The 25,617-nt window shown below is 43.5% G+C and overlaps 1 protein-coding gene across 1 annotated transcript in view; it reads left to right on the top strand.

Annotated features, from left to right (window-relative positions):
* The first annotated feature begins 4,643 nt into the window (after nt 1-4,643).
* The window catches only part of LOC139234707 (stromal cell-derived factor 1-like), a 44,767-nt gene continuing 23,793 nt past the window's right edge, over nt 4,644-25,617 (top strand). Inside the window, exons 1-2 of the mRNA XM_070865383.1 lie at nt 4,644-4,753; nt 15,564-15,681. Of these exons, the coding sequence (XP_070721484.1) occupies nt 4,687-4,753; nt 15,564-15,681 (185 nt within the window). The 5' untranslated portion in view covers nt 4,644-4,686. The remainder of the gene's footprint in view (nt 4,754-15,563; nt 15,682-25,617) is intronic.

Consider the following 25,617-nt stretch of genomic DNA (forward strand, 5'->3'; position numbering starts at 1 on the left):
ACGAGTCCCATGGGACTCACTTTACTAAACGTCCATATTGGGTCACTTTGATTAAACCCACGTGGTTGCCTCGGTGATAATTTGGGTCATTGCAATATTTGCTCAGCTGCTCAAGGAAAATCATTAGAAAATCATTGGTAGAACCAAGTTTCCTGTCTCACTGGCGATTACATATCAATTATTTATCAGGAATATTGATGTAAGACTGATCCCCTTTGAACTGGCTGCATTCTGAAGCAGATTTCTTTGCCGGCTCGACACCATAATGAAAGAATTAAAAAAAACAAATCATTATTATGTTCTTGCAATGTTATCATGATGAATTCTGATAGGAAGCCAAAAGCAGCCCCCTTTTTTTTCATTTTGCAGCTGCCTTGCAGGACACAGTGAAGAATGTGACTTTATAAATGGGTCTGGGTGTTAAATAAAACAGGCATTATGTACAAAGAGAGCGGTTTCACAATTGACACAACTGCAGTAATTCACTGCTACTGCTATGATATTCTGTTTACTCTGAGCCAGAGACAGTTTTAAATAACAAGGCAGCAATGGGCCATGGTTTAAATGTGTGAAATTAGACTGTTTGTTCAGGGGGGTGCATGATAAATCGGGCTAAACATGAGTGTCCAACTATCCTCTCTCGCCTTGTTCTGGAATCTCACCAACGCTAGCATTGTTGGTAAAGCTGGTAGGTGAAAGGTTGTGGGTTCGAGTCTTGCCGGGGTCCATTCGGAATTCAATCCTTCTGAGGATATTGAAGTGATTAGTGTGGGTGGAGAGCTGTGGTCCACATAAAAACATTATCCATGCTGCAACGGAAAGTGCCAAGTAGCATTGCAGGGTTAAAAGTAGTGTAGAAATGGAGATGAACACTCCGCCCAAGCAGACTGACCTCTTGATAATCTTCTTTCCTTGTATTTTTTTATTTTCATCCTAATGTTTGTCCTAGTTTGAGGTGTGTATGTATTGCTTTGACCATGTTTGGTCACTTGTCCCAACATCTCTGAATGTGGTTAGGTGTCAGATTCTGTTTGATAACGCTCCTGTGAAGCACCTTGGGACATTTAACTACGCTAATGGCACTATATAAATGCAAGTTGTTGTTCTTGTAAATGGAAATGGAAGCAGTTGATTGTCATTGGAGTGAAATACAATGTAGCCCAAGAGGGATGAAATTACAAGTCGGATATCTAAAGGATGCACAATGACTGTTTGTGAAGAAATATGCTTTTAAGTAATGTTAGAACTAATACAGCAAGATTGGTACTTGCTTTACTAATAGGCCTGACACTATCTAATTCATCTCTGTGAACAATTGCATAGTTTGCTAACAATCATTGCGATTTAAGGTCCCAGGCGTGAGGTACCAGACAGAAAAAACCTGCATTTGTACACAATCTTTTATGTCCTTAGAATATTTCAAATTGCTTCATCGCCAATTAATTACTGTTGAAGTGTAGCCACTATTACTAGGTAGGCTAACACGACAATCAATTTGCACACAGCAAGGTCCAACAATCACCAAATGAGTCCAATTGGTTGAGAGATAAATATTGGCCAGGGCGCCCAGAGAACTCACTGCTCGACTTTGAATAGTGTTGTAGGATCATTTATATTAGGAATGGTAGTATAGTGGTTATGTTACTGGACTTGTCATCCAGAGGCCTACACTAACGATATGGATACATGAGTTCAAATCCCACCATGGCAGCTGGGGAATTTAAATTCAGTTAATTAAATAAATCTGGAATTTTTAAAAAGCTAGTATCAGTAATGGGGACCATGTATCGACTGGATTATTGTAAAAATCCATTTATTTCACTAATGTCCTTTCGGGAAGGAAATCTGCTTTCCTTACTCGGTCTGGCCTATATATATGACTCCAGTCCCACAACAATGTGGTTGACTCTTAACTGCCCTCTGAAATGGCTCAGCAAGCCACCCAGTTGGATCGGGATGGGCAATAAATGCTGGGTTTGCCAGCGACGCCCACATCCCGTGAATGAAAAAAAAATGTCCATCTGAACAGACAGACGGGTCCTCGATTTATCATCTCATCTGAAGAATGGCACCTCTGACCATGCAGCACTCCTTCAGTACTGCATTGGAGTCTCCATTTAGATTGTGTGCTCAAGTTCTGGAAGTGGCCTTGAACCCACAACCTCCCAACTCAGAAAGGTGAGTGCTGCCAAATGAGCCAAACTAACACCGAAGGCCATAAAGTGGATTGGTGCCTTTATGAAAGGGCGTGACAGGAGAGAATAATCAGAGGAAAGCTGAAGGATGCTATCTAGGAACATGGGAACGTTAGCAACAGGAGTAGGCCATTCAGCCCGTGAGTCTGCTCTGTCATTCAATTAGATCATGGCTGATGTGCACTTCAAATCCATCTACTCGGTGTTGTACCAGAACCCTTGATTCCCTTCGCTAAGAAAAATCGATCTTACTCAGTCTTGAAAGCAGTTGTCTTAGCGTCCACAGCCTGTTGGGGGAGAGTGTTTCAGATTTCTATTACCCTTTGTGTGAAGAAGTGCTTCCTGATTTTGCTCCTGAATGGTTTATCCGCATCCACGCTATCAAACCCTTTAAACCTTTTAAACACCTCGATCAGATCACCCCTCAATCTTCTATACTCAACAACAACTTGTATTTTTATAGCACCTTTAACATAGTGAAATATCCCAAGGCACTTCACAGGAATATTATAAGACAAAGAATTTGACACGGAGTCACATCAGGAGAAATTAGGGCAGGTGACCAAAAGCTTGTTCAAAGAGGTAGGTTTTAAGGAGCGTCTTAAAGGAGGAAAGAGAGGTAGAGAGGCGGAGAGGTTTAGGCAGGGAATTTCAGAGCTTAGGGCCTAGGCAATGGAAGGCACGGCCACCAATGGTTGAGCGATGATAATCAGGGGTGCTCAGGAGGGCAGAATTAGAGGAGCGCAGACATCTCGGGGGGGTTGTGGGGCTGGAGGAGATTACAGAGATAGGGAGGGGAGAGGCCATGGAGGGATTTGAAAACAAGGATAAGAATTTTAAAATCGAGGCGTTGCTTAACCGGGAGCTAATGTAGGTCAGCGAGCACAGGGGTGATGGGTGAACGAGATTTGGTGCAGGTTAGGACACGGGCAGCCGAGTTTTTGTTCACCTCACGTTTAAGTAGGGTAGAAGGTGGGAGGCCAGCCAGAGTGCGTTGGAATAGTCAAGTCTAGAGGTAACAAGGGCTCGGATGAGGGCTTCAGCAGCAGATGAGCTGAGGCAAGGGCGGAGATGGGCAATGTTCTGGAGGTGGAAATAGGTGGTCTTAGTTATGCGGTCTTAGCAAATTCAAGCAAATATAGACCAGGTTAATGCAACTGTGCTTATAATTTAACCCCCTAACTACTTGTGTTTATATAGCACCACTAATATAGGAAAATGTCCCAAGGTGCCTTGCAGGAATATAATCAGACAAAAATAGACAGTGATTTTTATAAGAGCCACACATCAAGTCAATGCCCCCTTTGACTCTCTCAGAGGGACATTTCCATTTCCCAAGCTTTCTGGTTCCTATTGACTGATTTAAGTTCTGTGCTGTGGAGTTACATCATTAGATTAATTTTACTGAGTTTTCTACGCCCAGCCAGAACAAGGATGTTTTACCCTAAGTATCTGGGCTGCATTTGTTAACCTATTGGATGAACCGCACCCCTGAACTGGGAAGAGGGCCAGCCTAATCAGTCGGGTTAACCTCCTCTGCCTTTGGAAGGACACATTTGCAGAAAAAAAACTGTTTCTAAAGTAATGACACAAATAAAATTCATGATTGATAACTAAAATGAACTGTTATAATAATAAAATGGAGGCAATCAGTTAATCTTCATTAGTGCAGACAGTTGTAGCTTGCAATATGTACACTGTTATCAGTGTGTGTGGATGTGTTGTATACAGATTCTTGGTTAACTATTTGCTCGTCTGTTGAATAGACTAAAAGAGAATCCATGAATTCAACTTTTTGAAATGTCTGCAAAACTGAAGAAATCTGTGACCAGTGCAGAGAAAAAAGTTTATTTCATACGGTTTGTTTCTTTTGTAGAATCTCTTCTCTTAATTTCTTGGTGATACACGCACTGAAGACTGAGAGATAACACTACAAATTGCAACAGTGCCGTGGGATCTGTCATTTGTACTAATTCTGCTATCTGGTGGGCAGGCCACTCCTCTGGGTCAGGAGTGGGTCTGATGGAGTACAGTACCTGAATTCCTCATCCTGTGAGGCTAAAACAGATAGATTTGCAGAGCTTGTCCAGAGCTTCAAGACACAGATTAGAAGTGAACTAAGGTTCTTCCTCACTGGAAGACTGATGTTCGAATGCATAGGTTGACATGGTTCTGATTGTGGAGGGGAGCAGTCAAAAAGGGTGGGTGGGGGAGCAAGGAATCCCAAGCTCACAGGACATTGCCCACTTGCACGCATTTAGCCTTGTTTCAGTGGTGCTGGATCCATTCCAATTATTGGGAAAGAAGTACAAATGTAATCACCTTGCCAGCTTTTGACAAACTACCATCCTGGGTATTCCCTCCTCATCCAATAAAAAGTTAGAATGGGGGTGGATTCTTTCCAGTGATACAGTTAGCTGGAAATCATTTGAATTTGGGAGCACTCAATCTGTGGTGGCCGTGCTGCACAAACCTCTTCAAACCACCCAACATGAATATGAAAAGTTGCGTGCTGATAGCCCTACTGGTCGGGGTGACCTGTATCAACCAGTCCTGTGGTAAGTTGCTATTGCGTAGTTCTGTTTTTGATATGTACATTACAATAAGAACCCAACTTTCAGCTAGTTATAACACCTTACTGTTTGCAGTATTATCCAGAGTGTAATTTGAGAAATGGGCTTTATACAAAAAGAGACTGAGGCACCGTGCCCTGGATATATAGAAGTAATACCAAAAAAACTGAGAAAATAAACTACTTTTTATAAAATAGTTTGCAGTCAAAACATTTTCTTGTGTCAGTTCTGGTTTCAACTGACATGAATGAAGGAATTTTACAAAAATTCTTCTATTGTAGATCTTGTTCCTCTTAGCCTGGATTGCAGTGTCTTTAACATAGGAAATCTCAGAGAATGGCGTATAGCTGCAATTATCAGCCACGTTTAGATAATGTTTGATAGTTGTTTGATTTTCAGTATTCTAAAATAAACTTTCAGTCAGTTTTTGAACACATTGAACTATTTTGGCACAAAGACAATTTGTTGCATTTCCAAGTTTTAAAGAATTGTTCCACTAGTTTTTTTAAACCATGCTTTAACTTCTTTGGAACGTCACTATCTTTGACTGGGATCGCCTGTCTATTTCTGGTGCTGTAGACATCTTATTTATAATGAAAGGATTTGATGTGTGATTTCTGAATGATGATGCCAGGGGCAAAGGGACGGGCTACCCAGCGACAGTATTGTTGTGAGTGCAATGGCATGTATCATCTGCATGAGGGGGAACATTAACACTCCCCGAGACTTGCTGTCACTTTCCAGATGGTCTGTTTATTTAATCACTGTCCTTAAAAGTGTCAGAGAAGTTCCACTCATTTCAACTTTTCTACAAAACAATCTGCTGTACTTCAGTTAAAATCTTAATGTGAGGAGTTCTATAAAGTGAACAGCAATTGTAAAATCCAATAATGTTTTTTTAGTCTTTAGGCACGATTTGTTCATCAATTTTTTTAATGTCACGCAGCTTCTAAAATATGCAAAATAAGGGCAAGTGAGTTGCAAAGACAGAATGAAACCATTTACCTCACACAAATGTTTTCTAGTGGAAGAAAATTCTAAATGGGAAAGAGTTCTGTCAGCAGTGAAGATTTGTGAATGCCCAGTGAGTTTATTAGCGTTTGTGGCTAATGCGTTATTTAATAGAGCTAGTGGCTCTCTTTTACAGAGAACACGCAGAACTTCATGGGTCCACAATGGTTGCCCAGCCCAAATTTTAAATGTGGGTTGGCAGCGAACAAGCACAGGCTCGTAAAATGACCCCTTATAGGTGGATATAAAACTGTTGTTCCAGATTGTACAAATGGCAAATGAAACGAGCCAAAAGAGGTCAACGTTATTTCACGTCAAGCTTTCCTTTTATGTATAAGTTCATTATGTGCAAGGTTGCGGTCCCATAAATTTTAGAAGCAACTTTTAAAATTGGGCCTGGAAAGCTGCAAGCAGCTACTGAGAGATTAGTCCCTTATGGGAAATGTGTCACTGTCACGGGATATATCAGTTGTTCTTGCAGAATGCAGTTTTGAGGCCGTTGACAATCACTGGAAAAACAGCTAGAATTGCGGAATGTAACTGGCCACCCGGATTTTGAAACTTGCGCCGAAATTAGCTGGATGTCTCGCGATATCCGAAGTCTGTCTGCCTGCTGGGTCTTCTGAACACTTGCTGCGTGTTCTGTTTGTTGTTGTCGCACATTCCGCCGCCCAGCCTGGGTTCTGCCTGCCCGCTCGCTCGCTGCCACCTTAAGTGCCCAGGTTGGTGGTGAGCATATTCCAAGTCTAACGATTCTGTTCAGCTGCCTTTTTATGGAAAAATATGAGTCTGTGGATAAATAGGGATAAACGGATAATTTTCAGGTTGGCAGGCTGTAACGAGTAGGGTGCCGCAAGGATCAGTGCTGGGGCCTCAGCTATTTACTATCTATATCAATTACTTCAATGAGGAGACCGAGCACAATGTAACTAAGTTTGCTGGTGATGCAAAGCTAGGTGGGAAAGTAAGCTGTGAGGAGGACCACAAAGAGCTCACAAAGGGATATGGATAGATTGTGAGTGGGCAATAAGATGGCAGATGGAATATAATGTGGGGAAATGTGAAGTTATTCACCTTGGTAGGAAGAATAGAAAAACAGAATATTTTTTCAATGGTGAGAAACTATTAAATGTTGGTGATCAGAGAGATTTAGGTGCCCTCGTACAGGAAACAAAGAAAGCTAGCATGCAGGTACGGCAAGAAATTCGTAAAGCAAATTGCATGTTGGCCTTCAGTGAAAGGTGTTTGGAGTACAAGAGTAAGAATTCTTGCTACAATTATACAAGGTCTTGGTGATATCACATACTGTGCACAGTTTTGGTCTCCTTATCTGAGGAAGGATTTGATTAGAGGCGGTGCAACGCAGGTTCACTAGACTGATCCCTGGGATGAGAGGGTGGTCCTATGAGGTGAGATTGAGTAGATTGAGTAGATTGAGCCGATAATTTTTGGAGTTTAGAAGAATGAGAGATGATCTCATTGAAACATATAAGATTCTGAGGGGGATTGGCAGGATAAATGTTGAGAGGTTATTTCCCTTGTTTGGAGAGCCTAGAACCAGGGGGCACAGCCTCAGGATAATGGGTCGGCCAATTAAGACTGAGATGAGGAGAAATTTCTTCACTCAGAAGGTTGTGAATTTTTGAAATTCTCTAACTCAAAGGGCTGTGGATGCTGAATTGTTGAGTTTATTCAAGGCAGAGATCGATAGACTTTTGGAGTCTCGGGGAATCAAGGGATATGGGGATCGGGTAGAAAAGTGGAGTTGAGATCGACAATCAGCCACGATCTTATTGAATGGCGGAACAGGCTCGAGGCACCATATGGCCGACTCCTGCTCCTAATTCTCACGTTCTTATGTTCTATCTGCTCTCTATTCCACCTTAGAATACCCGAATATTGCTCCACAACTTTATTTATTGAATAGACTAACTCCTCCACCTTAGTAGAGAGTAGACTAACTCTTTCACCTCAAATACCCAAATATTGAGTAGACTAATTCTCTGTTTATTCGACTGTACTTGATGCAGGCTAAGAGCGGATGAAATTGATTGAGGAGATTTCTCTGGTTCTGTGCTGGATGCACTGGATCACGTGAGGCACAGTGAATATTGAAAAATCGTCTGGTTCGGGCCCAGAACCTGTGAAGGGACCTGTTGGACTTTCCTCCAGTGGAATGAAAATTAGGTGGATCCCTTTTACAGGCACGGGCTCCAATCTGCCGTAGTTTCCAATATTTGCTGAGCTCAGGTGATTGAGAGTGCCTGGGCACAGACCCAGGAAAATGTCCCCTTTTATTTTTCCATTGGGCTTCCTAGTGATCACAACTCTTGTGGAATTTGCAATATCGTCAGGACTGGGGGTAGTGCTGTTCATTATTTTTTACTCACCGTGCATTTTACAATGTCTCTTTTGCAGTGCTTTAAGGGCATTATAATGTCAAGCAAACTCTGTAAGGTGGCGAGGATGAGTTTTTGAAAAACGAGCTACCCTTACAAGTTACTGTACCCATACAGTGTGTCTATGGCAGTGTCTTAGTGGTTACAATGCTACCTGCAATGGAAAGTTGCGTTTGCAAAGTGTAATTTTTCAGAGCACTGTGAAAGCCCAAAATCTACTCAGCGGAATAATAGTAAAAATCTAAAGATTCCATGTCATAAAAACAAAATTTGATTTCTTCAGTCATCACAAATCTTCCTAAAGTTGAGAAGTATTTCCGTCACATTTTAGTATCTCCATTCACAATATTCATGAACATCTTTCCCCATTCCTCCGATTTTTCTCCCTTATCCCTTCACCCCTGAAGATGGTGGTCAGCTCTGCCGTATTTCATCGAAGTGATCATTTTTTACGTGTGAGCTTGAACAGAGAGGGTCAGCAGGCTACAATAACATTGGGAAGGTGTTATAGCTGAGAGGTGCTTACTCCCACCAAATATCCATACATGCACATTTCCCGCAAGGGTCTCAATGGATAATGTTCAGGGGCAGTTAATTTTTCTCCTCCGTCGCCTAGTTACCAATTAGGTGTGAGTGCTTGGCTCAACAGAGTAGGAATCAAAATTGGGACCTTCCCCTGACTACTATCTATATCAATGACTTAGATGAGGAGACCGAGTGCAATGTATCTAAGTTTGCTGGTGATACAAAGCTAGGTGCGAAAGTAAGCTGTGAGGAGGGCACAAAGGGATAGCCATCATAAGCGGTCCCTCGAACGAGGATGACTTGCTTCCACATGAGTTCACAGATGTTTCGATGAAGGACCCGATGCTCCAGTCCTGAACTCCAGGGGTGGAAGATGCCTGTGCGTGGATTTTTTTTAACGTGTGGTGACCGTTGCACATCAGCCACCACACGGGCTTGACAGAGCTAGGCCTTTATCCAGTTGCAAGGGTTAACCAGGACGACTGGAGACCTGCTCTGCTGCATGGACCTAGTGTGCACACATTTCACAGTGTGGGCAGACCCATGCTGCCCCTGGGCCCTCGGCTCTTCTGGGACCTGAACCCACATTAGCCTTCTCTTTATTGTCTCGCACCGAGCCCAGGAACACAGATTAAGTGAGTAGGCAATAAGATGGCAGATGAAATATTCTGTTTTTCTATTCTTCCTACCAAGGTGAATAACCTCATATACTACACGTTTAATTTATCAATGGAACCATCAATAGAACATTGAAAACAAACTTTGTTTAGAGGGAATATGAACAAGTGAGGCATAGTATTGTTATCACAACATGGGAAAGGCTCATCTGTTTTCAGCCCATGGGGTAGAGCACACATTACTTGACCTACTCTTCTTCATGTGAGGCCACTTTGACGAGATACTGGAGGACTGACCATTGAGTAGGTCACACCTTCAGGAGTGAAGGGATAAGGGGGGAGGGTCCGAGGAAGGGGGGTAAAATGTTCTTGTATATTGTGACACTGTGGCAGAAAATGCACCTCAACTTTAGGCATATTGATGCTGAGATGAACCTTGACAAATACAACGAGGAATTGACCAGTGGTCCTACTTTTGCTTTGTATAATTAATTGGTTTCACGATCCGGTGAGCCAATCTGAACAATAATGGAACTGTAATCTCTCCTAATTTTATTCGTGGAGCAATTGTTGATAAGACCATTAAAAAAAGTGCAGGGACTCATCATATCATAATAGGCAGTCCCTCGAAATCGAGGAAGACTTACTTCCACTCCAAAAGTGAGTTCTCAGGTCAATACAGTCCAATATGGGAATTACAGTCTCTGTCACAGGTGGGACAGACAGTGGTTGAGGGAAAAGGTGGGTGGGGAGTCTAGTTTGCCGCACGCTCTTTCCGCTGCCTGCGCTTGCTTTCTGCATGCTCTCGGCGACGAGACTCGAGCTGCTCAGCACCCTCCCAGATGTTCTTCCTCCACTTAGGGCGGTCTTTGGCCAGGGATTCCCAGGTGGGGATGTTGCACTTTATCAAGGAGGCCCTTGTGATGACGACAGGCATCTTTGTGGCTTATCATGGATGTTATTCCTAAAATTCCTTGAAAAAAATGAATGAAAGTCATAATCATTTAACGAATTAGATATATATATTTTGAGTTAAGTTTGCATGTTCCAAGCACTGTCTATTGACATGAAGTCTACATGATTTGACACCAAAGCCATTCTCAAGAGCTTGCTTTGAGTTGCTGTAAAATCTGCTCATGAAAGCATCCTTTCCATGTTCGGAGATGAGTGTGTTGGTATTCAGAGCACTGATGCATCCATACATCTGGTCTCATGTTATTTTTACAACTCTTTTACTTCACCCCAACTGGGTGAGGTCCGATCTCACTGGAAACAGTCAAGTTGCGTGTTTACATGAAGAAAAACAATATTTTGTTGAAGAATAGATCAACAACCACTCAGGCTGGCTCAGTTAGTGTATGCGTGGCCCGGTGCGTAATTAAGCCCTTAGGGTCTCAGTTTCAATGAGTAATTTGATCTTTGTCAGGGTGGGTCGGACTGCTACATTGATCATCAACAGTCCTGGTCTATAGATGGAAGAAATCAGTCAGAGTTTCTGCTCGTGATCACCATCCAGAAAAAGTAGGTCTGAGAAAGGTCAGATGATGACAGAATTTGGATTGAACTCTGATTCTCTCGGGTCACAAAGCATGCCGACACCTCTTACTGAATTTAGACGCCAATAATACTTACTATTCGCATCAATCCTGCCTATTATTTAATGGTTGAATCTCCTGTAATGTTTTATTATAAACATACACTCTAGCATGAGAGATGCACTAAAACCGTTTCTTACTCAAATACCATTGGGATTTAAAAAATCTTCTCTGGGCCCATAACATCGATCTAATTCTATCTAGTAATGTGTGTGAAATAATTCTTTGGAACATGGTGAATAGAGTTTGCAACCCAGATGTCCTGCAAACTCGCCAAGGCTGTGTGTGGCTTGAGGAGGACTGAAAGAGATTTATACTTTTACGAATTTTTTCTTCCAATGTGTTTTGTCATATAAGCTATGCAAATGTTTAATATTAATTCTTTGTAGTCTGGCTTGAGACGAATGTTCATTTGAACACCATCAAAGATCAGCAGACTACTCAGGAGCACTATGTTAAAGTCAGGAACATCTAAACATAGGTCACCTTGTGATACTGATCTTCGATTAACGCTCTGGAGAAGGAGCTCGCACAGCGCGGGATCTGATGCATAAAGAGTTAACATTTACTACATTACATTTACATTGTTCTGTATTTTTTCATGCCCCATTAAAATGAAATGTTTACTGCTTTAAGTTGGGCCTCTGAGAAGTGACATTGATAAATCAGGGTTTGGTTTTACTCATTGTACTCTCCCCTGGAAACGAGCCCAAAGACTGCCAGAACACATACAAACCAAAACCCTTAACACCATCACTAAAAACTGACCTGCAATGTAAGCCCTCGGGTAACTTAAGCTAGGGTTGTGACTGATAATGAGCAGAGGTTCAGAACATTATGGAACGCAATACAAAATTCAGCTATGAAGTCTTTTAACAACATGTGTTTGAACTCAGATTATTGGGGTGAACTTTAAGAACATAAGAATTAGGAGCAGGAGTATCCATACAGCCCCAGCCTGCTCCGCCATTCAATAAGATCACGGCTGATCATCGACCTCAACTCCACTTTCCCGCCCGATCTCCATATCCCTTGATTCCCCGAGACTCCAAAAATCTATCGATCTCAGCCTTGAATATACTTAGAGACTCAGCATCCACAGCCCTCTGGGGCAGAGAATTCTGAAGATTAACAACCCTCTGAGTGAAGAAATTCCTCCTCAGCTCTGTCTTAAATGGCCCACCCCATTTCCTGAGACTGTGCCCCCTAGTTCTAGACACTCCTGCTAGGGGAAACAACCTCTCAGAATCTACCTTGTCAATCCCCTTCAGAATGTTGTATGTTTCAATGAGATCACCTCTCATTCTAAACTCCAGAGAGTATAGGCCCCTTCTACACAATCTCTCATCACAAGACAGCCCTCTCATCCCAGGAATCAATCTGGTGAACCTTTGTTGCACCGCCTCCAAGGCAAGTATATCCTTCCTTAGATAAGGAGACTAAAACTGTGCACAGTACTGCCAGGTGTGGTCTCACTTAGGCCCTGTACAATTGTAGTAAGACTTTGTCCTACAGTAATTGCAGCACCTCTTCCCGTGCATTTTGTAGCCCATGTTAGGAGGCATCAAAGTAACACCTAGATTTTGTCTTACGTGAGTCATTCTCAAGACACCCCACGGTTCCAGCTCCTGTTACAGGGATTGATGGATTGCTAAAGTTCTTTCGAACGGGTGGATGGCTTGGCCAATTTGCTCAGACTCAGTCAAAATAGCAAATCGCAAACATGACTCTTAGCTTTGTGGTTGAACGGACAAAATATCAAAGATAGCACGTAGGTTAGCACGGTGCGAGCAAGTCTTCAAACTGCTATGCCACCCTTTTCTGGGATAAGATGGAGGACTTGAGTTGAGGCTGATTCCCTGATCTCTTCCTTCAAACACCGATGGACCTGTGGGCGCTTGGTCAGTCCAGAGCGAGAAGATTGTCACGGCAAGCCACTGTGAGCAAGGAGAATGCTGCGAGTCCCTCTGCTCTCAGATCAACCACCTGATTTAAGCAATCTACTTGAGCAGCAACATATTCAGTCTTATGGTTATAAACACTTTATTTTTTGTCTTAACGTAAAAAACAATCTAAAGCGAAGCATAATTTCTTCAGAGTATGACGCAATTTAAAAGCTGAGTTTTATCAGTAACTTTGAATATAGGCATGCGCTCAGCCTTATACGTTTCTTTCTTCTAAAACTTAACACCAAAGCTTCTTTTTTATGCACTGTTTTTGTCCTTATCAAACTGGAACTCGCTTTGCCTTATATGGTAGTTTCTGGTCAACGCAAAGTCCTTCTGCCGATTCCTACGCGCACAAGTTTACATTTCTCTACAACATACGTACATCGACAACTTTTCACGTAAGTTCCAGTGTCCTTGTTGTGACCGTAACAGTTATAATCTAAGCATTCTATCATGGAAATGCTATGAACATCCCAAGGCCTTACTTCAATCTTGAACACTGGCTGTTGCTAGGGTGATTTGTAATTCTTTCGCTCTCTCTCTCGACTGTTACTAGTCTAGGGTATTTCTCTCTCCCTCATACAAGAACACAAGAACACAAGAAATAGGAGCAGGAGTAGACCATTTGACCCCTCGAGCTTGTTCCGCCATTTAATAAAATCATGGCTGATATGATAATGGACTCCTTTCCACTTCCCTGCCCGCTTCCCATAACCCTTGACTCCCTTATCATTCAAAAATCTGTTTATCTCCACCTTAAATATATTCAATGACCCAGCCTCCACAACTCTCTGGGGCAAAAAATTCTACAGATTTAAAACTCTCTGAGAGAAGAAATTCCTCCTCATCTCAGTTTTAAATTCTAAGACTATGCCCCCTAGTTTTAGTTTCCCTATGAGTGGAAATGTACTTTCTGCATCTAACTTGTCGAGCCTTCTCATTATCTTATATGTTTCGATAAGATCACCTCTCATTCTTCTGAACTCCAATGAGTATAGTCCTAACCTACTCAACCTATCTTCATAAGTCAACCCCCTCATCTTCAGAATCAACCTAGTGAATCTTCTCTGAACAGCCTCCGATGCAAGTATATCCTTCCTTAAATACAGAGACCAAAACTGTACGCAGTACTCCAGGTGTGGCCTCACCAATACCCTGTACAGTTGTAGCAGGATTTCTCTGCTTTTATATTCTATTCCCCTTGCAATAAAGGCCAACATTTCATTTGCCTTCCTAATTATTTGCTGTACCTGCATGCTAACTTTTTATGTTTCTTGCACAAGGACTCCCAGGTCCCTCTGTACTGCAGCACTTTGCAATTTTTCTCCATTTAAATTATAATTTGCTTTTCTATTTTTTCTGCCAGAGTGGATAACCTCACATTTTCCTACATTATACTCCATTTGCCAAATTTTTGGCCACTCACTTAACCTGTCTATATCCCTTTGCAGATTTTTTGTGTCCTCCTCACAATTTGCTTTCCCACCCATCTTTGTATCATCAGCAAACTTGGCTACATTACACTCGGTCCCTTCATCCAAGTCATTACTATAGATTGTAAATAGTTGAGGCCCCAGCACCGATCCCTGTAGCACCCCACGAGTTACTATTTGCCAACCGGAAAATGACCCATTTATCCCGACTTTCTGTTTTCTGTTAGTTAGCCAATTCTCAACCCATGCTAATATATTACTCCCAACCCCGTGAGCTTTTGTGCAGTAACTTTTTATGTACCAACAGTTTCTGATGTCCACTGAATGGAAGCTAGTACCTTAATATATTCTGATCAAGTCCTGGCCAATGTTCATCCCTCAATCACCATCATTAAAAGATGAGGTCATCGATCTCATTTTCTGTTGTGGGACCTTGCAGTGCATGAATTAACTACCACTTTTGCCAGCATAACAACAGTCGCTGCACTTTAACAGATATTCATTGGCTGCTAATTGCTTTGGGACATCTTGAGGATGTGAAAGGTGCTATATAAATGCAAGTTCTTTCTCAATTGACAGAAAAAGTACCGGGTCTCCAAGTTGGGGGGCAGGGAGGGGCTGGTTACAGCAAAACTGTTTCTGCAGTCAGTAGCTATTCCTCCTTAAAAGAAATACATTATATGCTGGGGAGTTAATAAAGGAATACTTTGAAAGTACCCCCCACCCGCAACAATAATTAAGAATGATGTATAACTTTCTTGAAAGCTATCATAACAATTAATACGGTGATTAATTGTATTTGTCTTTCCTTAATTATTGGAAACAATGTAAAACAGCACTATTTACATATTTCTTTTCAAAAAACTTTTGTCTAAATTCATTGAATAAAAAATCTACTTTGGAAGCTTTAAATTTCCAGTTTAAATTGTTGATTTGACTTCACGGCCAAAAAAATAATTGCTCTAACTAATGGACAAATGGCATTTTATTACATGGTGCCTAATTTCAGACTGTATGATCTGGACAGTAGTGGTGTAGTTTTTTCCTGATAGAATCAGTCACAACTAGCCTTTCTCTGATGCAGTACACAAGTCTGGTACTGAAAGGAATGCTGTGGACCTGAGCTGTGTACGACAGGAGTACACAGTTTATATTAGGTAAAAGGGGAAGAGATGTCCACTGTGCACCATTTGTAGTAGAATTGTAAACGCAGTTTTTGTAACAGTGTGTTTATTTTTTCTCTCTCTCCTGTTTCCTGTCTCTCAGAAAAGCCATCATCAATAATGAACAGATGCAAGTGCAGAGGTGGAACAACCCGCCTGAGCCCGAACAGCATTCAAAAGTTGACGGTTCTTCCGATTCCAAACTGCCCTCTACAAATCATGCAAGTTCTAGTGATCTAATATTTTGCAGTTGTGATTATCTTTATTGCTATCTTAAAAAAAAAACTATTTTTGTAAAGCAGTTAACTGGTCAATTTTCTCATGACCCCTTCTCTCCTGAAGACATTAACTCCTTGTTGGGTGTATGGGGTGCCTTGATGGTGCCAGGCTATTCAACTGTGGCTGACATTGCCACTGAGCTCAATCCAACCCTCCCCAGATATCCACACATGTACACTACCAGTGGGGTTCACTGGATAGTGGCCAGGTCCGGGATATCTGCCGGTCTAACTCGGCCAAACTGAACCCAATTATAAACCTCCCACTGCAACTTGGCTTGAGGTGAGTCATTGGAGGAGTATCAGTTGAAAAATGAATCTCTAATCTGTGCCAAGCAAGCTTCTCTCTCTAAGAGAGAAATTGGCCTCAAAGTCCTTGGGCTAAAGACAGAAGAGAAATCAGCCAGAACTTTTTTTGAACTCATTCATGGGATGTGGGCATCACTGCCAAGGCCAGCATTTATTGCCCATCCCTAATTTCCCTCGAGAAGGTGGTGGTGAGCCGCCTTCTTGAACCGCTGCAGTTCGTGTGGTGAAGGTACTCCCGCAGTGCTATTAGGGAGGGAGTTCCAGGATTTTGATCCAGAGATGATGAATTTCCAAGCCAGGATGGTGTGTGACTTAGAGGGGAACCTGGAGGTGTTCCCATGCCCTTCTAGGTGGTAGAGGTCACAGGCTTAGGAAGTGCTGTCGAGGAGTCTTGGTGAGTTGCTGCAGTGCATCTTGTAGATGGTACACACTGCAGCCACGGTGCGCCGGTGGTGCAGTGAGTGAATGTTTAAGGTGATGGATGGGGTGCCAATCGAGGAGGCTGCTTTGTTCTGGATGGTGTCGAGCCTCTTGCGTGTTGTTGGAGCTGCATTTATCCAGGCAAGTGGAGAATGTTCCATCACACTCCTGACTTGTGCCTTGTAGATGGTGAAAAGGCTTTGGGGAGTTAGGAGGTGAGTCACTCGCTCCCACTTTTGAGGCTTACCCAGTGACTCCTGCGTGTGAAAGTGGGCATGTGTTGATGTCAGGTAATCGACATAGATAATCATTGTCCAGGCTCAGAGATGAATGATAGCCATAGAAGGGCCCATGGAACCAAACCGAGCATGAATCAACAGAAAAGGAATAAGAATAGATTGGGGGGGGGGGGGGAGGTGGGGGCGGGTGGGGGAGGTCAGATTACTCTGGCAATGATGTGGCCATTCAAATGTAAAATAAATGTTTAGAAATCAGAAACTTTTAATATGTACATTGCTATCTTTTGTTTTTTGACGCTCATCATTGCTGTTGAAATGTTAAAGTAAAGGATTATGGACAGGTCTTTCTTATTGATGTTTGATTTGTTGCTTTGGCAGCATGCTGAGCTTTCCACTTTGTGCTGTGCCAACACTTTGCTCCTTGTTTGGCTCAACGATGATACCATTGGGAGCTGGCCATGTACCTGTGAAACATAAATTGCATGAAATGCGTTGGACTGCTTTCTTGTTCTTTCTTGTCTTGTTGCTTTAAATGTCAGATTACACACGCACTCATTTGTAGTAATGCAGGATCAGGTCTTTATTGAAACTTCATACTTACAAAATCGGTACTGAGACACACACTTCTCAAAACCAGGTATACTGTTGCTTTTGAGACACACACTATCCGATTCCAGTGTATGCTTCTAAAACAGTGTTCACTTACATTTCTTATACTAACTTTTGCCTCGATATTCTATGCCGACTATCAATAAGTCATGGTACATCAATGGTACACACAAATGCTACCAGAATGACAATGTAAACTAAACAACTAGCCACTCAATCTTCCTGAAATTACTTTATTGCTGCAATCAACTCTTGCCATGCATTTTATTACAAAAATACACCCATGATAAATTGACACATTCGATTTATGGCTGAATGATTCTCACACCTTCTGGTATCTTCACTCCTGTGAAGACATCCTCTGCTTTGATTTCTTACCCAATTTACAACCCATGCTCATCAGAAAGCTGTTTGAACTTTTACCCCAGCATGTGTTAATCTCACAGTCTGCGCAAAGCGAATCAGTGAGGTATTCTGTAATACGGACTTTCGCTCCCACAAAATGCATAGGAATAAGGCACAGGGAGCTGCAAATGGAATGGAATTCTGGCAGCACCACCATAGTTCAATACAAAGAGAAAGAGTAGATTGCTAAAGAAAACATTAATCGTAAGGAAGTTTTTATTAAGAGTGGTTTATAACTTAGTGGCAGAACCGCCTAAGGCTAGGGTCTGCTACCGTGATTGGCAGGTGATAAGGGACAAGTTCAATGCCAGTGCTGCCATCAAGCACAATGGGAAGGATGCCCACTAATGCAAAACTCCGTTCACTCCTGTGCTCGCTGACCTGCATTGTCTCCCGGTCCAGCAACATCTTGATTTCAAATCCCTCTATGGCCTCACCCCTCCCTATCTCTGTAACCTTTTCCAGCCCCACAACCCCCGAGAATGGCTTCCTGCATATCCCTGGTTTTAATCGTTCCACCTTTGGTGGCCGTGCCATCAGCTACCTGGACCCTATGCTCTGGAAATCCCTCCCTAAACCTTTCTGCCTCTCTACCCTCTTTTAAGATGCTCCCTAAAGCCTACATCACCTGTTCTAATATCTCCTTATGTGACTCGTGTCAAGTTTTGTTTGATAACACCCCTGTGAAGCGCCTTTTACTACATTAAAGATGGTATATAAATGTTGTTGAGTGATGCCAAAGGACAAGCTAAATGGAAACTAGCTTCCGTAAAAGAGGGAGAACAGGAACAATGAGAGCTGTCCAAATCTTGTCCTGTCAAGATGAGCCCTGAGGAAGAGCTGGGGTCAGCCCGGTGAGAAGCTGACAACTGAGGAGAATGGACCCATTGGTGATGTGGGTGCAGCGGAGCAGGAAGACCCACAGGGGAAGATCAGACATTTATGTATTTCTACACATGGCCTTCCATCAGAACTGGATACGTCGAGGAGGATCAACGGCAACAGCTACTAATGGATCACACGAACAGGGAAAATAACATCCCACAGCTTATAGTTGCAGGAACATCAATTTCACGGCATTTCGCAGCTCCAGCCACTTGGATAAGGTACAAAGAAACTTGGACTGAGAGGGTCAAATCCCTGCGAGGCAGCTCAGATATTTCAGATATGAAAACCAAATAAGTGAAGACAGAATAATAAATATTGTTGGGTTTTTTTGGTATCCAGATCCCACCCCATTGGCGAAATTGTGGTTACCGCCCACAAGAGCGAGTGGAACGCAAAATAACACGCGTCACTTCCTCTGTGGGGCGCGAGAGGTGCGGAAACAAAAAGAGGAGCGCAGTGCTATGTGCTGGGACGTGTAGCGCTGCCACGAAGAAGGGGCCCTCCCCTTCATTAAAGGGGAGGGCCAAGCTGCAGACTCGTGGGGGCCCCTACCTGGACTATCGGGGTGCCGTGGCTTCGAGCAGGCCTCACTCGGAGTGCCGGATCCCACGTTCCATGCTGCAACGGGCCGCGACCGGTAAGTTGGCCAATGTTTTTTTTGTGCGAGTGCCACCTCCCCTTTGAGTAGCACTCGGTGAATGGCCCACAGCCCGGTGCATGCCCCCTGAAGCTGTCGCTGGCACCGCTCCGGGGTGAAACCGGGTGGCTGCACATGGTAATGATGCCGTAATCGCCGGCGCTACTGGTTACTACTGCCGCTAAACTTAGCGGGAGTCGTTAGTGGCGCAGTACCTGGGCGTAAAGTCATTTGCGCCCATTACAGCAGTTGGCACCCCCTGGTTGCGCCAATGACCTGAATTTCTCCTCTCATGTCTCCAAACTGACCTGCTCAAAGATAGACTTTCCATTTGCCCAGTATGAAGTGCTCAATCCCTCCTGTCGGGGCACACCCAAGTCCGGAGAGCTGAGGCACGAATTGCCAGGACCTCCAACTGCATACGGGCTATCACTGGGATTTAACCAGATGAGACCCAGCGCTGAACTGGGGTCTTATGTACATCATAGAATCCCCGCTTGCATATTACACGCGGTCGCCCTGCTCGGGACACAACCCAACATTGTGACGGTTGCAGCAGTAGTACAAATGGTGCAGTACTTGAACTGATAGAAACATAGAAAATAGGTGCAGGAGTAGGCCATTCGGCCCTTCGAGCCTGCACCACCATTCAATATGATCATGGCTGATCGTTCAACCTCAGTACCCCATTCCTGCTTTCTCTCCATACCCCTTGATCCCTTTAGCTGTGAGGGCCATATCTTACTCCCTTTTGAATATATCTAACGAATTGGCCTCAACAACTTTCTGTGGTAGAGAATTCCACAGGTTCACAATTCGCCGAGTGAAGAAGTTTCTCCTCATCTCGCTCATAAATGGCTTACCCCTTATCCTTAGACTGTGACCCCTGGTTCTGGACTTCCCCAACATTCTTCCTGCACCTAACCTGTTCAAATCCCGTCAGAATTTTAAATGTTTCTATGAGATGCCCTCTCATTCTTCTAAATTCCATTGAATACAAGCCTAGTCGATCCAGTCTTTCTTCATATGTCAGTCCTGTCATCCCGGGAATCAGTCTGGTGAACCTTTGCTGCACTCCCTCAATAGCAAGAATGTCCTTCCTCAGATTAGGAGACCAAAACTGTCTAATTTCAGTCTACTCCCAGCCCCTTGTACGCCAGGCAGAGGGAGTTAAAATCAGGCTCCCTTGAAGCGAGCTCTGTGCTGCACGCTTCAAATAGGGATTCTTGGTTTCACAATAGATCGAGAATTCCCAACCGCAGCACAGCGTCCACCCCCAAAGGAACTCAGCAGAGTCTGATGTTAGCTACACCGGGGATTGGCGGCGAGAAGATCATTAAGGGTGGAGAGGGCTTTGTGAACTGGGGGGCAGGGCTCATCGGAAATGATAAAGTACCTCTGAACCAATGCAGGGAGACAGAGGGAAACAAAAAGGAGGCAAAAGCAAAAGACAGAAAGGAGATGAGGAAAAGTGGAGGGCAGAGAAACCCAAGGCAAAGAACAAAAAGGGCCACTGTACAGCAAAATTCTAAAAGGACAAAGGGTGTTAAAAAAACAAGCCTGAAGGCTTTGTGTCTTAATGCAAGGAGTATCCGCAATAAGGTGGATGAATTAATTGTGCAAATAGATGTTAACAAATATGATGTGATTGGGATTACGGAGACGTGGCTCCAGGATGATCAGGGCTGGGAACTCAACATTCAAGGGTATTCAACATTCAGGAAGGATAGAATAAAAGGAAAAGGAGGTGGGGTAGAATTGCTGGTTAAAGAGGAGATTAATGCAATAGTTAGGAAAGACATTAGCTTGGATGATGTGGAATCTATATGGGTAGAGCTGCAGAACACCAAAGGGCAAAAAACGTTAGTGGGAGTTGTGTACAGACCTCCAAACAGTAATAGGGATGTTGGGGAGGGCATCAAACAGGAAATTAGGGGTGCATGCAATAAAGGTGTAGCAGTTATAATGGGTGACTTTAATATGCACATAGATTGGGCTAGCCAAACTGGAAGCAATACGGTGGAGGAGGATTTCCTGGAGTGCATAAGGGATGGTTTTCTAGACCAATATGTTGAGGAACCAACTAGGGGGGAGGCCATCTTAGACTAGGTGTTGTGTAATGAGAGAGGATTAATTAGCAATCTCATTGTGCGAGGCCCCTTGGGGAAGAGTGACCATAATATGGTGGAATTCTGCATTAGGATGGAGAATGAAACAGTAAATTCAGAGACCATGGTCCAGAACTTAAAGAAGGGTAACTTTGAAGGTATGAGGCATGAATTGGCTAGATAGCTTGGCGAATGATACTTAGGGGGTTGACTGTGGATGGGCAATGGCAGACATTTAGAGACCACATGGATGAATTACAACAATTGTACATCCTGTCTGGCGTAAAAATAAAAAAGGGAAGGTGGCTCAACCGTGGCTATCTAGGGAAATCAGGGATAGTATTAAAGCCAAGGAAGTGGCATACAAATTGGCCAGAAATAGCAGCGAACCTGGGGACTGGGAGAAATTTAGAACTCAGCAGAGGAGGACAAAGGGTTTGACTAGGGCAGGGAAAATGGAGTACGAGAAGAAGCTTGCAGGGAACATTAAGGCGGATTGCAAAAGTTTCTATAAATATGTAAAGAGAAAAAGGTTAGTAAAGACAAACGTAGGTCCCCTGCAGTCAGAATCAGGGGAAGTCATAACGGGGAACAAAGAAATGGCAGACCAATTGAACAAGTATTTTGGTTCGGTATTCACTAAGGAGGATACAAACAACCTTCCGGATATAAAAGGGGTCAGAGGGTCTAGTAAGGAGGAGGAACTGAGGGAAATCTTTATTAGTCGGGAAATTGTGTTGGGGAAATTGATGGGATTGAAGGCCGATAAATCCCCAGGGCCTGATGAACTACATCCCAGAGTACTTAAGGAGGTGGCCTTGGAAATAGCGGATGCATTGACAGTCATTTTCCAACATTCCATTGACTCTGGATCAGTTCCTATGGAGTGGAGGGTAGCCAATGTAACCCCACTTTTTAAAAAAGGAGGGAGAGAGAAAACAGGGAATTATAGACCGGTCAGCCTGACCTCAGTAGTGGGTAAAATGATGGAATCAATTATTAAGGATGTCATAGCAGTGCATCTGGAAAATGGTGACATGATAGGTCCAAGTCAGCATGGATTTGTGAAAGGGAAATCATGCTTGACAAATCTTCTGGAATTTTTTGAGGATGTTTCCAGTAAAGTGGACAAAGGAGAACCAGTTGATGTGGTATATTTGGACTTTCAGAAGGCTTTCGACAAGGTCCCACACAAGAGATTAATGTGCAAAGTTAAAGCACATGGGATTGGGGGTAGTGTGCTGATGTGGATTGAGAACTGGTTGTCAGACAGGAAGCAAAGAGTATGAGTAAACGGGTACTTTTCAGAATGGCAGGCAGTGACTAGTGGGGTGCCGCAAGGTTTTGTGCTGGGGCCCCAGCTGTTTACATTGTACATTAATGATTTAGACGAGGGGATTAAATGCAGTATCTCCAAATTTGCGGATGACACTAAGTTGGGTGGCAGTGTGAGCTGCGAGGAGGATGCTATTAGGCTGCAGAGTGACTTGGATAGGTTAGGTGAGTGGGCAAATGCATGGCAGATGAAGTATAATGTGGATAAATGTGAGGTTATCCACTTTGGTGGTAAAAACAGAGAGACAGACTATTATCTGAATGGTGACAGATTAGGAAAAGGGAAGGTGCAACGAGACCTGGGTGTCATGGTACATCAGTCATTGAAGGTTAGCATGCAGGTACAGCAGGCGGTTAAGAAAGCAAATGGCATGTTGGCCTTCATAGCGAGGGAATTTGAATACAGGGGCAGGGAGGTGTTGCTACAGTTGTACAGGGCCTTGGTGAGGCCACACCTGGAGTATTGTGTACAGTTTTGGTCTCCTAACTTGAGGAAGGACATTCTTGCTATTGAGGGAGTGCAGCGAAGATTCACCAGACTGATTCCCGGGATGGCGGGACTGACCTATCAAGAAAGACTGGATCAACTGGGCTTGTATTCACTGGAGTTCAGAAGAATGAGAGGGGACCTCATGGAAACGTTGAAAATTCTGACGGGTTTAGACAGCTTAGATGCAGGAAGAATGTTCCCAATGTTGGGGAAGTCCAGATCCAGGGGTCACAGTCTGAGGATAAGGGGTAAGCCATTTAGGACCGAGATGAGGAGAAACTTCTTCACCCAGAGAGTGGTGAACCTGTGGAATTCTCTACCACAGAAAGTAGTTGAGGCCAATTCACTAAATATATTCAAAAGGGAGTTAGATGAAGTCCTTACTACTCGGGGGATCAAGGGTTATGGCGAGAAAGCAGGAAGGGGGTACTGAAGTTTCATGTTCAGCCATGAACTCATTGAATGGCGGTGCAGGCTAGAAGGGCTGAATGGCCTGCTCCTGCACCTATTTTCTATGTTTCTATGTTTCTATGTTTCTATGTTTCTATGTTTCTATGTTTCTAACTGGTGGATTTTTGTGTATATTCGTTCTTGAGATGTGGGCATCACTGACAAGGCCAGTATTTATTGTCCATCCCTAGCTGCTTTTGAAAAGGTGGTGGGTCACCTTCTTGAACTGCCGCAGTCCATGTGCTGTTAGGTTGGAGCTTCTGACCCAGTGAAGGAACAAAGATATATGTCCAAGTCGGGATGGTGTGTGACTCAAACGGGGACATGGAGGTGTCCCCATGCAGACACTGACTTTGTCCTTCGAGGTGATGGAGGTTGATTCGAGGGGGTAGAGTACATATGTGAATTTGTGGCGGGGGGGGACGAGGGAAGGCAAGTGTCAGAGCAGTGGCTCTCTCCGAACGAGGGTGCGATTACATGGCAAACAAGTTCATGGGACCTTGTTGGATGGGGTTTGAGATGGATACTATCTCTATGCAGGTAATATACTGATGTGGATAGAGAACTGATTGGCAGACAGGAAGCAGAGAGTCGGGATAAATGGGTCCTTTTCAGAATGGCAGGCAGTGACTAGTGGGGTGCCGCAGAGCTCAGTGCTGGGACCCCAGCTATTTACAATATACATTAATGATTTAAATGAAGGAATTGAGTGTAATATCTCCAAGTTTTCAGATGACACTAAGCTGGGTGGCGGTGTGAGCAGTGAAGAGGATGCTAAGAGGCTGCAGAGTGAATTGGACAGGTTAGGTGAATGGGCAAATGCATGGCAGATGCAGTATAATGTGGATAAATGTGAGGTTTTCCACTTTGGGGCAAAAACACGAAGGCAGATTATTATCTGAATGGCGGCAGATTAGGAAAAGGGGAGGTGCAACAAGACCTAGGTGCCATGGTACATCAGTCATTGAAAGTTGGCATGCAGGTACAGCAGGCGGTGAAGAAGGCAAATGGTATGTTGGCCTTCATAGCTAGGGGATTTGAGTATAGGAGCAGGGAGGTCTTACTGCAGTTATACAGGACCTTGGTGAGGCCTCACGTGGAATATTGTGTTCAGTTTTGGTCTCCTAATCTGAGGAAGGACGTTCTTGCTATTGAGGGAGTGCAGCGAAGGTTCACCAGACTGATTCCCGGGATGGCAGGACTGACATATGAGGAGAGACTGGATCGACTGGACCTGTATTCACTGGAGTTTAGAAGGATGAGATAGGATCTCATAGAAACATATAACATTCTGACAGGACTGGACAGGTTAGATGCAGAAAGAATGTTTCCGATGTTGGGGAAGTCCAGAACCAGGGGACATAGTCTTAGGATACTGGGTAAGCCATTTAGGACTGAGATGAGGAGAAACTTCTTCACTCAGAGTTGTTAACCTGTGGGATTCCCTACCGCAAAGAGTTGTTGATGCCAGTTCATTGGATATATTCAAGAGGGAGTTAGATATGGTCCTTACGGCTAAAGGGATCAAGGGATATTGAGAGAAAGCAGGAAAGGGGTACTGAGGTGAATGATCAGCCATGATCTTATTGAATGGTGGTGCAAACTCGAAGGGCCGAATGGCCTACTCCTGTACCTATTTTCTATATTTCTATGTTTCTATGAGAGGGCTTCCTTTCTGAAGTAAGCAGGAGAGTCTCAGAAGGGGAGAGTGAGTGTTCTGGTGGATTATGAGAAAGAGGTGGTCTGATTGTTTTGTTGAAAATAGATAAACCTGAATGACACGTAGTTTGCCTGATTAAAATCCAGCAATTGTGAATTTGAAAAGTGGTTCAAATTATTCAGAATGCATAAATTTTCATGTCAAAATTCTAAATTCAGAACACCAAAATACCAAGAAATAAAAACAAAATTTGGTGCCAATTCCCCTGTTTGTGACTGGGATACATTTGCTTCCCTGGTGCTAAGCAGAAGAGAAGGGGACAGAGACGA

Source organism: Pristiophorus japonicus, chromosome 22, assembly GCF_044704955.1.
Source record: "Pristiophorus japonicus isolate sPriJap1 chromosome 22, sPriJap1.hap1, whole genome shotgun sequence".
Classification (NCBI taxonomy): domain Eukaryota; kingdom Metazoa; phylum Chordata; class Chondrichthyes; family Pristiophoridae; genus Pristiophorus; species Pristiophorus japonicus.